Source organism: Triturus cristatus, chromosome 5_1, assembly GCF_964204655.1.
Source record: "Triturus cristatus chromosome 5_1, aTriCri1.1, whole genome shotgun sequence".
Classification (NCBI taxonomy): Eukaryota; Metazoa; Chordata; class Amphibia; order Caudata; family Salamandridae; genus Triturus; species Triturus cristatus.
In genome coordinates, this window is record NC_140587.1 from 59,555,327 (window position 1) to 59,571,437 (window position 16,111).

Consider the following 16,111-nt stretch of genomic DNA (forward strand, 5'->3'; position numbering starts at 1 on the left):
TGCCTGGACAAGCTTATGCGAGGCCTGGCAGAGTTCAAGGGGTCTCCAGCAGCAAGCAGGTCAGCAGCTGCCTGGACAAGCTTATGCGAGGCCTGGCAGAGTTCAAGGGGTCTCTAGCAGCAAGCAGGTCAGCAGCTGCCTGGACAAGCTTATGCGAGGCCTGGCAGAGTTCAAGGGGTCTCTAGCAGCAAGCAGGTCAGCAGCTACCTGGACAATCTTATGCGAGGCCTGGCAGAGTTCAAGGGGTCTCCAGCAGCAAGCAGGTCAGCAGCTACCTGGACAATCTTATGCGAGGCCTGGCAGAGTTCAAGGGGTCTCCAGCAGCAAGCAGGTCAGCAGCTGCCTGGACAAGCTTATGCGAGGCCCGGCAGAGTTCAAGGGGTCTCTAGCAGCAAGCAGGTCAGCAGCTGCCTGGACAAGCTTATGCGAGGCCTGGCAGAGTTCAAGGGGTCTCCAGCAGCAAGCAGGTCAGCAGCTGCCTGGACAAGCTTATGCGAGGCCTGGCAGAGTTCAAGGGGTCTCCAGCAGCAAGCAGGTCAGCAGCTGCCTGGACAAGCTTATGCGAGGCCTGGCAGAGTTCAAGGGGTCTCCAGCAGCAAGCAGGTCAGCAGCTGCCTGGACAAGCTTATGCGAGGCCTGGCAGAGTTCAAGGGGTCTCTAGCAGCAAGCAGGTCAGCAGCTGCCTGGACAAGCTTATGCGAGGCCTGGCAGAGTTCAAGGGGTCTCTAGCAGCAAGCAGGTCAGCAGCTACCTGGACAATCTTATGCGAGGCCTGGCAGAGTTCAAGGGGTCTCCAGCAGCAAGCAGGTCAGCAGCTACCTGGACAATCTTATGCGAGGCCTGGCAGAGTTCAAGGGGTCTCCAGCAGCAAGCAGGTCAGCAGCTGCCTGGACAAGCTTATGCGAGGCCTGGCAGAGTTCAAGGGGTCTCTAGCAGCAAGCAGGTCAGCAGCTGCCTGGACAAGCTTATGCGAGGCCTGGCAGAGTTCAAGGGGTCTCTAGCAGCAAGCAGGTCAGCAGCTACCTGGACAATCTTATGCGAGGCCTGGCAGAGTTCAAGGGGTCTCCAGCAGCAAGCAGGTCAGCAGCTACCTGGACAATCTTATGCGAGGCCTGGCAGAGTTCAAGGGGTCTCCAGCAGCAAGCAGGTCAGCAGCTGCCTGGACAATCTTATGCGAGGCCTGGCAGAGTTCAAGGGGTCTCTAGCAGCAAGCAGGTCAGCAGCTGCCTGGACAAGCTTATGCGAGGCCTGGCAGAGTTCAAGGGGTCTCTAGCAGCAAGCAGGTCAGCAGCTGCCTGGACAAGCTTATGCGAGGCCTGGCAGAGTTCAAGGGGTCTCCAGCAGCAAGCAGGTCAGCAGCTGCCTGGACAAGCTTATGCGAGGCCTGGCAGAGTTCAAGGGGTCTCCAGCAGCAAGCAGGTCAGCAGCTGCCTGGACAAGCTTATGCGAGGCCTGGCAGAGTTCAAGGGGTCTCCAGCAGCAAGCAGGTCAGCAGCTGCCTGGACAAGCTTATGCGAGGCCTGGCAGAGTTCAAGGGGTCTCCAGCAGCAAGCAGGTCAGCAGCTGCCTGGACAAGCTTGTGAATATCTTATTTCGGGTCCTGTATAATGTACCACATGGGTCTTTTTATCGAGTCCTGTTCAGCTACTGGAAACTTGGATCACAAAGTTTAAAAAACTAGCAGGCACGACATCGTTTTGATGAACCAGATTACACTCCAGGCGAATCTGTGCTTGTGCAGTACCGGCCGCTATCTGGAATGTAGCACCGCCCTTGGGCCGGCCACGCCAGCACGTGATACGACTTAAATAAACAAATGCTGCATATACTAATGAAGGCATGGATTTACTTTCGATAACTTTGCGGAATGCAGTCACCTCCAGGCAAGAACGATGTTGCAGAAGGCGCTGGAAAGCAAACGTCAGAGCCTCGCTATGCGAGTTGGAAGTCCGCATTCATTGATCCAAGCTCCTAGGTACTTGATGCTGGGCAATCTTTCGACCTTCTGTGCCTTTAAGAAGCAAGCTCCATTTCTGATTCTCTGATTACTGAAAATGAAGATCTTAGTTTTCATGTATGATACGGAGTTTATCTCACAATATTTGGCCAGGGTGTCAAGGCTCTTTGAAGACCGATGGCAGTCAGGTCCAGATGTACTGAATCACCAGCGTATTGTAGCAGATGCACCTTCTTCCCTTGGAGTTTGGTGGAACACAGTTTACTCAGCCAGGCGGGCAATAAGGTCCGCAAGATACGAGTTAAACAGTAAAGGAGCCAAGTACAATCTTGCTTAAGTCCCCGGTCGGTGTGGAATTTATCGGAGTACGTCCATGTGCTGGACATCCGTACCTTGACCCATGCATTAGTATGAAGACTCCTAATTGCATCCTAGAAGCGCGGCGAGCTGGCCTATGCATCCAATTCAGCCCCCCATGCATGGTGAATGTCTGGCACACGTCTTGTAGTGTGACTCTGTTTTGTTTGTGGATGGTTGCTATGACCAGTAAAGGGCCAGCCTGCCTCCAAGTTGTGTCCCCAATTGTCCCTGCCAATCTAACCAATCCTGCTTCGATGAACATCAAACAGACTAGGGGTGGAAGTACGCAACGGAGTCAGTATTAGGCCTAAAACTGGCTCAGAATGGCATAAAGGCATGACGGTTCTCTCACATTAGCAGATGGTTGTGTTCATTGGGTCTCTGAGGTGAAATAAAAGTACCCAAATGTGAATCCTCCAAGTAAATCATTTCTTGCATTTTATGAAGCTGCTCAGACGAAGAGAGAAACTGCACGAGACAAGCTTCACAATTGTGTCTCTGGGGTGAAAAGGAAATACATGAGCTACCTTGGGCATAACTGAAGTTCAATGAAAGTGAAGAGTTTTGGCTTCCATGGCCTAGAACAAGATCAGAAATTCTTCATGCATAAAAATGGGTCACCGAGCCTGCCCATCACAAGTGGTCTGGATGCCCCAAGATGGAGGACTATCATTCTCTAAAGGACAGGTCATCCCAGACAGAAGCTGGTCTTCCGAAGCTGCTGAGATCAATCCTCTCTCTTTGGGGTGGACTTGATATGTTATGTAGTGAAAGGAATAGAATCCTCTAGTCTTCATCCTGGAAGGATGTGACTATCAAGCTTAATGGCAAGCAAATAAGAAGGGTCTTGGGCGAATAGACTGCGAGGCAGATCTGACGGCATGACTTTTGTTCACTTGCCACTGTTATAAAAATGCACCATTCCCAGATGAAGAAGGCACGCGAACAGTTTCTATACGTGAGCCATCTAGGGAAATGGCCTCAACCAATTCAAAAACACTCAAACCAATGTGCAAGATGTTTGAAGGTGGGCAGTCAGGCAAAGATTGCAAATGTGGTGCTAGAGGCCGTTTTAGTCAATCAATATTTATTAAGTGTGGCTAATCACCCTACAGGGTATCCAGGCGCTTGCAGGACCCGGAGGCTTATTCGAACAACCAGGTATTAAGGGCCTTTCGGAATTCCGGCAGGGAGGTGATGGTCCAGAGTTGCGTGGGGAGGCTGTTCCAGGTAGATGAGGCGGTTAGTGGTACTAGCGGACCATGTAATGGTACTAGCAGACGATGTAATGGAACTAGAGGACCGTGTAATGGAACTAGCGGACCGTGTAATGGAACTAGCGGACCGTGTAATGGAACTAGCGGACCGTGTAATGGAACTAGCGGACCGTGTAATGGAACTAGCGGACCGTGTAATGGAACTAGCGGACCGTGTAATGGAACTAGCGGACCGTGTAATGGAACTAGCGGACCGTGTAATGGTACTAGCGGACCGTGTAATGGTACTAGCGGACCGTGTAATGGTACTAGCGGACCGTGTAATGGTACTAGCGGACCGTGTAATGGTACTAGCGGACCGTGTAATGGTACTAGCGGACCGTGTAATGCTACTAGCGGACCATTTAGTCGTACTAGCAGACCATTTAATGGTACTAGCGGAGCATTTAACTGGTACTAGCATCCTGTTTAATGACACTAGTGGTGCGTTTAATGGCACTAGCAGTGCGTTTAATGGTACTAGCAGCAGTACTTGGATAATATGCTTAGAGTCGCTTGAAGCAATTTTCTGTTTGTCTTTATGGAGAAGGCAAATTAAAAAATCAAAGGAGTGAGGAATTTGTACCACCAGACGCCCGACACCTCGATTTCTATCCAAGTAAAGTTGCTTTAATGTTTGTGTGCACAAACAGCAACAAGATATGAAACTACTGCTGCACCCTCATGCTTACAGCCTATCAGGATGTCAAAAGTAGATACTTGCGCTGTGTGCTGGCTTTTGATTGGCCATAAGGGCATAACTACAACCACTAGTGTGATTGGCCGGGGCAACGCTAAGCCCAACCGCCAGGTGAAACATGAACTAAAGTGGGTGACCCCAGCCCTGGGTTCCCACCAGATCCCGAAAGGTATACGATGAGACAGGACAGTGCAGCTTCATTCAGGAGAAGTACAGCACTGCCAAGGAAGGTGCTGGAGAGGGACTCAAGGCCTCTCATTTCTGCCCCTGGGGTCCCTGCCCTCGCCTCTTGGCTCAGCCCTTGTCCTTTTGTGCATGTTAAGATAAGGAAAGGTAAGAGCAGAGCATCCATGTGTAGTTATGCCTGCAGACAGCTTTCTGGGGGTAGATTTACCATACAGACCTTCAATTCGAAACATAGAGGGGTGTTTCTATACAGGGCCAAGAACTAGGACAGAGGGATCAGAAGAGCGAGAGACATTTCAGTGAAGCAACCTGCACTTCGTGACACCAAAGACAACAGGGAACCTTGTGAGAAAGAGCCCTCTTTCTGCATGGTATGCCCCCACTTTTTGCTGAATTGCTGATGTACTTTGACTGAGTGTGCCCTGGGCTCCTGCTAATCAGGTACCCAGAGCCTATGTTTCTTCCCGAAAATTGCATTGAAGCCTAAACGCAATTGGTATCTTTGGCCACATGTCAGCCCCTGGTAAAAGTACCACAGGTACCCAGGGCACTGTGACTACAGAAGGCTTCTAAGGGCTGCAGCACTTATTGTGCCACCCTTAGAGGTTCTGTACCCTGACACTCACACACTGCCTTTGCACGCTGCGTGTCTTGGTGCAGAACAAAGTGAAGAGTCGATATGGCACACATTCCTGTGTGCCATGCCCACAAAACCACTGCCCTGGCATAGATCAGTCACACCTCTAGCAGGGTGCACTATGCCAGTGGTGAGGGTACAGGTGCATGAGCCCTGTACCCCTACAGTGCCCAAGTCCATTCTTGGGCATTGTATGTGCAGTGCTGCCATTAAGAGTATATGGTGCTGGGAGTTTGTCATTACACAACACCATAAATGGCTCCACTGAAAACTGGGAAGTTTGGTAATAAAACTTCTCAGCACATTAAACACACACTGATGCAAGTGTGGGATTTAATGTAAAACACACAATAGAGGACATCTTAGAGATGCCCCCTGAAGCTCAACCAACTTCTAGTGACCCGACTGAGTGGCTGCTTAGGCTGCCACCAACAGACATGTTTCTGGATCCATGGGTCGAGAGCCTGCTGCTCTCAGGGGCCTGAAACAATGCACATCCTGGGAACAGGTGCCAAGCCTACTCCCCCAGGATGGTCAGGGTTCATGAAGGTGAAGCTTAAAAGGCATGCCGCCTTTGTGAGCCGACCCAGACCACTTGCTGCTTTCAGCAACTGGACCCCACTGGTTTTACCCCCCCACTTTGGGCAGTAGAGTGGGAGGGAAAAACAAGTGAGGGAAAGAGGTGTGCCCACCTCTGCCAACTCCACCCGTCAGGTGGGGGGAGGCAAGGTGAAGCACAACTCTGAGTCCCCGTCATCTTGAGGATGGAAGGGCCCAACCAGGGACAAGCTCCTGCCCCCCTCCCATGGGAGGCAGGCACGATAGAGGGTGTACCCACCCCAGGGAAGGAACCCATTGGTCCCTGCCCTTTACCTACCTATAACGCCCCTAAATCTAGTATTTAGGGGCACCCTGAACCTTGCTTCCTCAGATCCAGAAACACCAAGAAAAAAGAAGGACCGAACAGCCAGCTAGCAAGAGGAAGACGCCCACTGACTTGGCCCCAGCCCTATCGGCCTGTCTCCCCTCGAACCTGCTCCTGCGGAATCCCAGTGTGTCCTGCAGCCAGCAACCTCAAAAACCCTGGAGGACCTGCCTGCCTTCCCTTCCAAAGACTGCTTCTCCCATGAACACCGGATTTGTTCAAACTGCAACCTTTGGCAGCAGCCGGAGACCACAAATCCAGCCCACCCTGCACCCGCCAAACCCAGCCCGAGCTAGAGTGGAAAAACACCATGAGGAGGTCACCCCGGTGATCCAGACCAGATGTGAGACCGGAATCGTGGCGTGGGCCCTCCCGACCAGCAAGCCACCCTGCAACCGCACCTGATCCCCGATGTCAGACTTCCGGCCACCATGGCCCAACATCCCGATGGCCGGCCGGGCCCCAGCAACACCCAAGACCCCACCACGCATGCCCGGCCGAGGGAGAGAGAAACCCCCAAGCCAGACCAGGAGGCGCCGTCCCTGTCACACCTCTGGTCTCCTCCCCAAGGAGGGTTTCGATCGGCCACCAGGCCCCCGGTGAGCGGGCGCCTCGCCTGCTGGGCGTCTGGAGTCCCTCCCAGACCCACCTGAACAGATCAAAGGGACGAGCGACAGGAAATCCCGATAACCCGCCCCCAGGCACGAAGACCCCTCTCAGCGAGGGCTCCGGATTTCAAAGAGGAGGGGGGAGTATAACAAGGGGTGCTGAAGGGACGGGAGGCAGAGAAGACCTGGACCACGAGAGCCTGCTGACCTGGTCGCGGCTCGAACGCTCCCCGAACGGAAGAACGCTCCCTGAACTCTGAACCATCTGAGCTCTGCTGTCGCGGCTCCCCGAACTCTGAACCATCTGAGCCCTGCTGACGCTGTCGCGGCTCCCCGAACTCTGAGCCATCTGAGCCCTGCTGACGCTGTCGCGGCTCCCCGACTCCGAAACCACCTGTGCCTGCTGAGTGACTCGCGGCACTCTCCTCCAGGAGAATCGGCAGAGATTGCCGAGAGAAACAACATCCCCCAGCTCGAGGATTGAGAGCTGTGCGAAGGATACTCCGCAGAGACACTGAACTCAAAGACTATCCCGCTACCCCCATACCCCCAACACGAGATCGTCGCCGCTTGCGGCCCCGATTCAATACCTGCATTTCGGATCATAAAGATCCCGTAAAACTAACGATAAAGAACACTGTCTTACGAAGAACTACTGTGTGGTGTCCCTCTGTCAGAGAGTGCAAGCTCAGCGCGTGCGATCCTAGGTACGAGACCCTTCCAGGAAGGGCCTCCCTGCCCTTGCTCGGCCTAACTCTGGGAGAGGTGGGTCAACGGGTGGTCAGGAACATATTCCGAAGCCCCCCCGGAGAACGCCTTTCCAACATTGGGTGGCAGCGGTGGGATCCGAGCCGACACCTAGAGATCGTGCAGTAAACGGCTGTCGCACTACCGAAAAGAGATGGAAGGAGAAACCTCCCTAGGTGCCGCAGGTACCAACACAAGCCCGACATTCCGAGAGGACCAGTTGGAATATTATACGCATCGAGAATTAAAACAATTCTGCAAAGATCTTGGAATCGCTACCACCGGATTAAGCACAAAAGAGGATTTCCAGGGAGCATTGAAGACCTGGGTCGAGACAGGAGCTTCCAGGGCCCAAACAGAAGGAGAGCCGCCAAACGAACCACGAAGCATCCCGGGGAGGAGCAGCGCCCAGAGGGGGGCCTATCCCCGGAGGAGCTAGCGGACCGAGAAAGGGGCCGCAACCACGAACTAGAGCTAGCAAAACTGAAAATTGAGGGAGAGCTAAAACTGGCCGAGAAAAAGTTGGCAGTAGAACAATTACGCCTACAAGGAGAACTCGAGGAAAAGAAACGACAGAGAGAACACAAAGAAAGAAAACTCCAACTAGAACACGAACGCAGCCTGAAAGAGATCGAGCTCAAGGCTAAAAGTGAGGAGTCCAGACCCTCGGGAAATCAACCACCCTCCTCCACCGTGGAACCAAAGGTCCACATCCCCAAGGATGTGGTGAAAGAATATTATAAGAACAACGACATCCAGCAATGGTTCAAGGCCTACGAGGTGGCCATGACCTCCCACCGAGTTCCACAGAAAGACTGGGGGGCTGGTTTGTGGGGCCGGTTCCTGAGCGAAGGGAGAGATACCCTGTTGGACCTGCCATCCACGATGCTGAACTCCTACAGTCACATGAAAGAGGCCCTAGTAGCCAGATATGGGCTCACCCCCGAAATGTACCGGCAACTGTTTCGAGACTGCAAAAAGATACCCGGTACCACATGGGTGGAGTACGTGAACTTTTACAGCCGGGCCTTGGACGGGTGGATCAAGGGTAGCAAGGTCTCCACCTTTGAGGAGCTGTTCGACCTAATCGCGTGGGAACACTTGTCCGCCAATTGCTTTGTGGAGTTACGCCAGCACCTCCTGGACAGCAAGCTCACTGACCCTCGAAAACTGGCCGTCGAAGCTGACCGATGGGTGAACACCCGGGCCTCCCGGGGTCCCGTGGGAGACTACGGTCGCCACAGTCAGGGACCCCCCCCGCCAAAGGGGCAGAGGGAACCAAGGCCGGCCGAGAGAATTCCCGGGGGGCCCCCAGCACAGTCCCCCCAGAGGCCAACCTCCGCACTTTCCAGCCCCACCTCCAGCCAGCACCGGGCCACCGGGGAGGTCGGGACCCAGAGTCAAGATCACCTGTTTCCGCTGCCAACAGAACGGACACTATGCCAGTGACCCCCAGTGTCCCATGTACCAACGACCCGCAACGACAACCCCTCCGGCTCGACAAATGGCCTCCGTAGCCCTAGGAGAAGAGATGGAAGACTCCGAAGAGTGGGAACCAGCCGCCATAGCCATGGTCTCCCTAGGGGACCGAGAGATGGTCCCCGGAACACCCCTACCCACCAACACGAAGAAGTACCGACAGCAGGTGACGGTCAACGGTCACCGCGTCGAGGGCCTCCGCGACACCGGAGCGAGTGTCACGGCGGTCCACTGCCACCTGGTCTCCGAAGATCAGATCCTGCCCGACGCCTTTTGTCCAGTCATATCGTCGGACAATTCCGAGAGCCTATGCCGGATGGCCCTGGTACCCTTCGAATGGGGGGGGGAGTCACCGGCAAATTGAGAGTGGCAGTCCGAACATCCCAACCAGTAGACTGCCTCCTGGGCAACGACCTTGAGAGTTCCCCGTGGGGACAAGTGGAACGAAGAGCCCATCTCGAGATGATGGGCCTACCCGAATGGGTATGCGCCACCACGCGCTCTAGGACTATCCGATTGCCTTCCTCCGAGGGAGTGGAGGCCATACCTCTGAACACAGTCGCCGTCCCCGAGGTCCGGGACGTACTGCCCGAGCCCGCCGACCCTCTTCCGGAAGAAGAAACCATTCCCGATGACGGGTCAGTGCATCCAGATCCCGAACCACTGACCGAGCTCAGGGACCTGCCCGAGATGGCCCAGTGGCCCTGCGAGGGAGGTCCCTCCCGAGAAGAATTCTGCCAGGAACAAGCCACCTGCCCTTCCCTCATTGGACTCCGACAACAGGCCGAAGCCCAAGCAGCAGGCAACCAGTCCGGAAGCCACTGGATATACTGGGAAAACGGCCTCCTGTACAGCGAACAGAAGTCGGCCGAGCTGGGATCGGCCCGAGTACTGGTGGTACCCCAGCGCTTCCGAAGTCTCCTCCTGGGCCTGGCCCATGATGTACCCCTGGCAGGACACTTAGGCCAAGACAAGACCTACCAGCGACTAGTTACCCACTTCTATTGGCCCAAGATGCGAGCGAATGTGGAGGCCCACTGCAAGTCATGCCTCACGTGCCAGCCCAGCGGAAAGAGCGGGGGGAAGCGCAAGGCTCCGCTACAACCCTTCCCCGTCGTTAGTACCCCTTTTGAGCGGGTGGGAATCGACATCGTGGGACCCCTGGATCCAAAGACCGCCCAGGGCCACCGATTCATCCTCGTCCTGGTGGACCAGGCCACCCGCTACCCCGAGGCCATTCCCCTCCGCACCGTGACGGCCCTCGTGGTAGGCCGGGCCTTGATGGGGATCTTCTCCCGCGTGGGATTCCCCCGTGAAGTCGTGAGTGATCGGGGAACGAACTTTATCTCCAAATACAGGAGGTCCCTATGGCAGCAGTGCGGGGTATCGTACAAGTTCACCACCCCATACCACCCCCAAGGGAATGGCCTAGTCGAGCGATTTAACAGGACCCTGAAAGGGATGATCATGGGCCTCGAAGAACCCCTACGCCGGAGATGGGACGTCCTCCTCCCTTGCCTCCTGTTCGCCTACCGAGAGGTTCCCCAAAAATCTCTGGGGTTCAGCCCGTTCGAACTACTGTACGGACACCCCGTCCGGGGGCCCCTGAGCCTGGTCAAGGAGGGCTGGGAAACGACTCTCCGGGGGACCCCTCCTGATGTGTTCCGCTATATCCTGGCGCTCCGCAACCAGACCCGGAAATTCCGAGAACTCGCAGAGGCACACCTCGAGGCTAGCCAGGAAGAGATGAAGCGCTGGTATGACCAGAATGCCACGCTGGTCGAGTTTCAACCGGGCCCAACAGGTCTGGGTCATGGCCCCGGTGAAACCCTGCGCCCTCCAAGACAAATGGACTGGTCCCTTCAAGGTGGTCGAGCGGAAGAGCCAAGTCACCTATCTAGTTGATGTACAGTCCCCGCGGAACCCCCTCCGGGTCCTCCACATGAACCGCCTCAAACCCCACTTTGTGAGGACAGAGTTGAGTTTGCTCCTGGCCACCGACGATGGGACTGAAGAAGACACAGAGCCCCTTCCAGACCCCCTGTGTGCTCAAGAAACAGATGGCTCCGTAGAGGGGGTGAGACTGTCAACCACCCTCACCCCCCCCCAACAATCCGACAACTGTCGCCGGCTACTAAGACAATTCACAGACCTCTTCTCCCTAACCCCTAGGGTCATCGACTGGTGTGTCCACGACTTAGACACCGGCGACAGCCCGCCAGTGAGACACCGAGCCTACCGGGTCCCTGATCGGGTCCGAAACTTCATCCAGACCGAAGTAACCAAGATGTTGGCCCTCGGGGTGATTGAACCCTCCGACAGCCCCTGGGCCAGCCCAGTAGTCCTGGTCCCGAAAGCAGCCGCCCCTGGTGTCGCCCCCGAGCTGAGATTCTGTGTGGACTACCGGGGACTCAATGCGGTCACCCGAGCGGACGCTCACCCTATCCCCCGCGCAGACGAGCTCATTGACCGCCTCGGGGCCACTCGCTACCTCAGCACCTTCGACCTAACCTGCGGATACTGGCAGATTGCGCTCACTGAGGGAGCCAAGGAGCGCTTCGCCTTCTCCACCCCGGACGGGCACTACCGCTTTAGGGTGATGCCGTTTGGAATGAAAAATGCCCCGGACACCTTCCAGCGACTGGTGAACAGGGTCCTGTCCGGACTAGAGGGGTTCAGCGCAGCGTACCTCGACGATATAGCAGTATTCAGCTCCCAATGGACCAAGCACCTCCGACAAGTACTGCTGGCCCTGCGCCGGGCCGGCCTAACCATCAAAGCCAGCAAATGTCAAATTGGACAAGGCTCTGTGATCTATCTGGGGCACCAGGTGGGAAGCGGGCAGGTCGCCCCCCTCCAGCCGAAGATCGATGCCATCCTGTCCTGGGAACCCCCAACGACCCAAACGGAAGTCCGGGCCTTCCTGGGCCTCACCGGTTACTACCGGAGGTTTATTAACAACTATGGCAGCATCGCAGGCCCCCTCACAGAGCTAACCACCAAAAAGCACCCGAAGAAAATACAATGGACTCCCCCGTGCCAAAAGGCGTTCGACGCCTTGAAAGCCGCTATCTGTACTGCTCCGGTACTCAAAGCCCCCGACTACTCTCAGGAGTTTGTGGTCCAGACGGACGCCTCGGAACACGGCATCGGGGCAGTCCTCTCACAGTTCAACGACAAGGGCATAGATCAGCCCATAGCCTTCATCAGCCGAAGGTTGCTACCTCGAGAACAGCGGTGGAGCACCATTGAAAGAGACCTTCGCAGTAGTCTGGGCCCTCAAAAAGCTACGGCCCTACTTGTTCGGAACCCACTTCCGGGTTCAAACGGATCATCGACCCTTGCGGTGGCTGATGCAAATGAGAGGAGAAAACCCCAAGCTGCTACGATGGTCAATCTCCCTCCAGGGGATGGACTTCACTGTGGAGCATCGCCCCGGGACTGACCACGCCAACGCGGACGGCCTGTCCCGATTCTTCCGCTTCAGCGAGGCGAACCCCCAAGTGGATGGGTAGTTCTCCCCGCCTTTCAGCTGGGGGGGGGCACGTGTGAGACCGGCCTCGTGGCGTGGGCCCTCCTGACCAGCAAGCCACCCTGCAACCGCACTTGATCCCCGATGTCAGACTTCCGACCCCCATGGCCCAACATCCCGATGGCCGGCCGGGCCCCAGCAACACCCAAGACCCCACCACGCATGCCCGGCCGAGGGAGAGAGAAACCCCCAAGCCAGACCAGGAGGCGCCGTCCCTGTCACACCTCTGGTCTCCTCCCCAAGGAGGGTTTCGATCGGCCACCAGGCCCCCGGTGAGCGGGCGCCTCGCCTGCTGGGCGTCTGGAGTCCCTCCCAGACCCACCTGAACAGATCAAAGGGACGAGCGACAGGAAATCCCGATACACCGCCCCCAGGCACGAAGACCCCTCTCAACGAGGGCTCCGGACTTCAAAGAGGAGGGGGAGTATAACAAGGGGTGCTGAAGGGACGGGAGGCAGAGAAGACCTGGACCACGAGAGCCTGCTGACCTGGTCGCGGCTCGATCGCTCCCCGAACCGAAGAACGCTCCCCGAACTCTGAACCATCTGAGCCCTGCTGACGCTGTCGCGGCTCCCCGAACTCTGAACCATCTGAGCCCTGCTGACGCTGTCGCGGCTCCCCGAACTCTGAGCCATCTGAGCCCTGCTGACGCTGTCGCGGCTCCCCGACTCCAAAACCACCTGTGCCTGCTGAGTGACTCGCGGCACTCTCCTCCAGGAGAATCGGCAGAGATTGCCGAGAGAAACAACATCCCCCAGCTCGAGCATTGAGAGCTGTGCGAAGGATACTCCGCAGAGACACTGAACTCAAAGACTGTCCCGCTACCCCCATACCCCCAACACGAGATCGTCGCCGCTTGCGGCCCTGATTCAATACCTGCATTTCGGATCATAAAGATCCCGTAAAACTAACGATAAAGAACACGGTCTTACGAAGAACTACTGTGTGGTGTCCCTCTGTCAGAGAGTGCAAGCTCAGCGCGTGCGATCCTAGGTACGAGACCCTTCCAGGAAGGGCCTCCCCGCCCTTGCTCGGCCTAACTCTGGGAGAGGTGGGTCAACGGGTGGTCAGGAACATATTCCGAAGCCCCCCCGGAGAACACCTTTCCAACACCAGAGATCCGGCGACCCCTGACCTGCCTCAAGCATCCAGCCGACGCCTGCAGCCTAAATCCAAAAGGCCCCCTTGACCGCACCAAGAGCTGGTAAGAAGATCCTTCCCCAAAAGCCACCACTGCACCAGACGCCCCATGGCCTTGTGTGCCCAAACCAACGGTGCCTAACCAACCCTTAACTTCCCAACTTACCTCTCGAAGTGGTGGTCGCACCCAGAAGCCCTTCGTCTACCTGCCTGCAGTGCTTTTGCAAACCGGAGGTTCTCCATTTAAGACAACAGGGCACCCGACCTCGAAACAGCACCCTGCACCCGGCTGCCCCAGTGCTGCTGAGGGTGCACCTTTTGTGCTACTTTGTTTCCCCATTTGCCCTGACCTAAACCCTTGGAGCTTTGCTCCCACAACCCAGTGGCCTGCTTTCCAGCAGCCACCAACCGGAGGTCCCATATCCTCCATTGGATAACATTGGGCCTCAACACTCTGCACCCGGCCGCCCTAGTGCCGCTGAGGGTGAAAAAAGAGTACATCACGGACCCTGGGGGAACCCTGAGTCTAACCCCAGAACCTTTACTCTCACAGTCGATAACTTACCTGTGAACCGATAACCTGTTTTTCCTCCACAGGATAACATTGACAATTTTCTTCCAAAAAGTTTAAGTGTGGGATTTTGAAATCTAAAAACATTCTTTAAAAATCGCACGAATAACAAAAACGTATTTACTTACCTGTTTGCAGGAAATGTCCCAGTGGTGAATCTAGGTATTCAGCACTGAGTTAGAAAAGTAACGTAAAAAGTAACTTACCTGTAATTTACTGAAAAAGCCTATTCATTTCAATCTACTGTATTTGCTAAGTATTGCAACCTACTGCATCCCCTGTAAATCAAACAAAGTACAATTCCTATTGCATTTTCAAACAGTTCTACAATCAGCAACTTTTTACTGTAAAGCATTTAATTCTTACCTGTGCCAGGCTTGCTTGGTTCTAAAAATAAAACTGTATATTTTTTTTATACAAAAACAATTGGTCTAGAATGGAGTCCTTGAGTGTGTGAATTCATTTGCTGACTGAGTGTGTACATCAAATGCTGAACACGGTCCTCTGATACTGGCTTACTGCTCGACCACACTACCACAAATAGAGAGTAAGGTTCTATCTAACTTTAATCTCATCCTACTTCTGGGGTCACCTGGACTCTATACACACTATGCCTCCTTTTGGTGTAGTATATATAGAGCCAATTTCCCACACCTTGTTGAAAGAAAACCACTGAATTAAGTGTAGTAAGATAGAGCACAAATCAACATTCAACTCCTATACAACTTTAACCTACACGCACAACCAAAACTTCACAAATGGCTGATTTCCATATGGTCAGATTTAAACTGGGGTGGCATGGTGAGCAAAAGAATGATGGATTGAACCCAGATCTCTTGACTTGGGGTGAATGTTTTGATTTGTTCTGCATTCCGTCCATCAATTGAGCATTTTTTGACCACCTCAGGGAACATCCTCTCCTGAGCCAACCTCTCAGGATGTATCTTGACCAAGAAGCAAGGATTTCCTCAGACAACGAACAGAGGGGTGGTGGAGGGGGAGGCAAAGGACACTAAACATCACTTTAAAGTGCCAAATGTCCATACACAGCTCCGACTGCTGTTGAAGGTGTTCTTCATGAACTTCTCATGCTTGTCCTTACCAGTTCATCCTGGGTGTCGAAGAGCGCGAGAGACCCGTTGTGTGAGGAGCAGACCCTCTGGCTCTCGTCCCAGTCCCCCTCCTTTCTGTACATCATGGAGAAGTAATAACATCTGTGTCTACTGTGGAGCCAGTCCATGGGGCAGGGCGAGAAGCGAGGAGACACCGGGGTGTCTTGAGATAAGCTGCGGCCTAAAGGACGGAAATATTAGATCATTATTTCAATCACTTTTTACAGCTCGTCTTGTACAGTTCTGCAAATAATCTCTAATTCAAATGAGTATGTAAAGGCAGTGATGAGGTACAGTACCAACTACAGAGGTGACACTACTACAAGGGAGCTTCAATGCTAAAGAATGCGGGCATCAAGGAATGAAGCCATCTCTACATGGACTGCGGTAACAAACTAGGGCTAAGAGTATCTAGCAAGGCACGAAGGCCTTGGAGTCAAGGGTTCCCTATGAGGCCATGTTAACCATATCCACCTGGATAGTAGAATCCACATTGTCCCTAGAACCCTCTTCGGTGCATCCTGGGCTGTAGGGCCGAGCGAGGAGCGCTCAGGAGACAGCCCAGGTGAACTTAAGACTGAAAACTGCTCGAAGTCCTTTGAGCGACCCTCAAAGACCCAAAGGAGCATACACCACTTGAAGAGTTTAAATTGCTGCAGTACTAGCTCTCCTCAAGCAGGCTTACAGGCCCTGGGAATTCTCAAATGACGTTCACACAGAGCTGCTCCTGACATATGTCAGCAGGATCACAGAAAGGCCTTGATCGCCATGACACTGTAAGAACTCAGTGATGCGGGAGTAGGCTGGGCTTTGGACTTCTCCCAGTTGTAGTAAGTCCAGTGCTTAATTTGAGCCGGTGGTTTCCAGTGCTCAGCACCGGCACTTAATTATCAACACCGGC

The 16,111-nt window shown here is 54.5% G+C and overlaps 1 protein-coding gene across 1 annotated transcript in view; it reads right to left on the reverse strand.

Moving 5' to 3' along the window:
* LOC146830179 (uncharacterized) overlaps positions 1-16,111 on the reverse strand; it is a 59,635-nt gene that overhangs the window by 16,160 nt on the left and 27,364 nt on the right. The window contains exon 3 of the mRNA XM_085604416.1: positions 15,201-15,391. Coding sequence (XP_085460542.1) covers positions 15,201-15,391 — 191 coding nt within the window. The remainder of the gene's footprint in view (positions 1-15,200; positions 15,392-16,111) is intronic.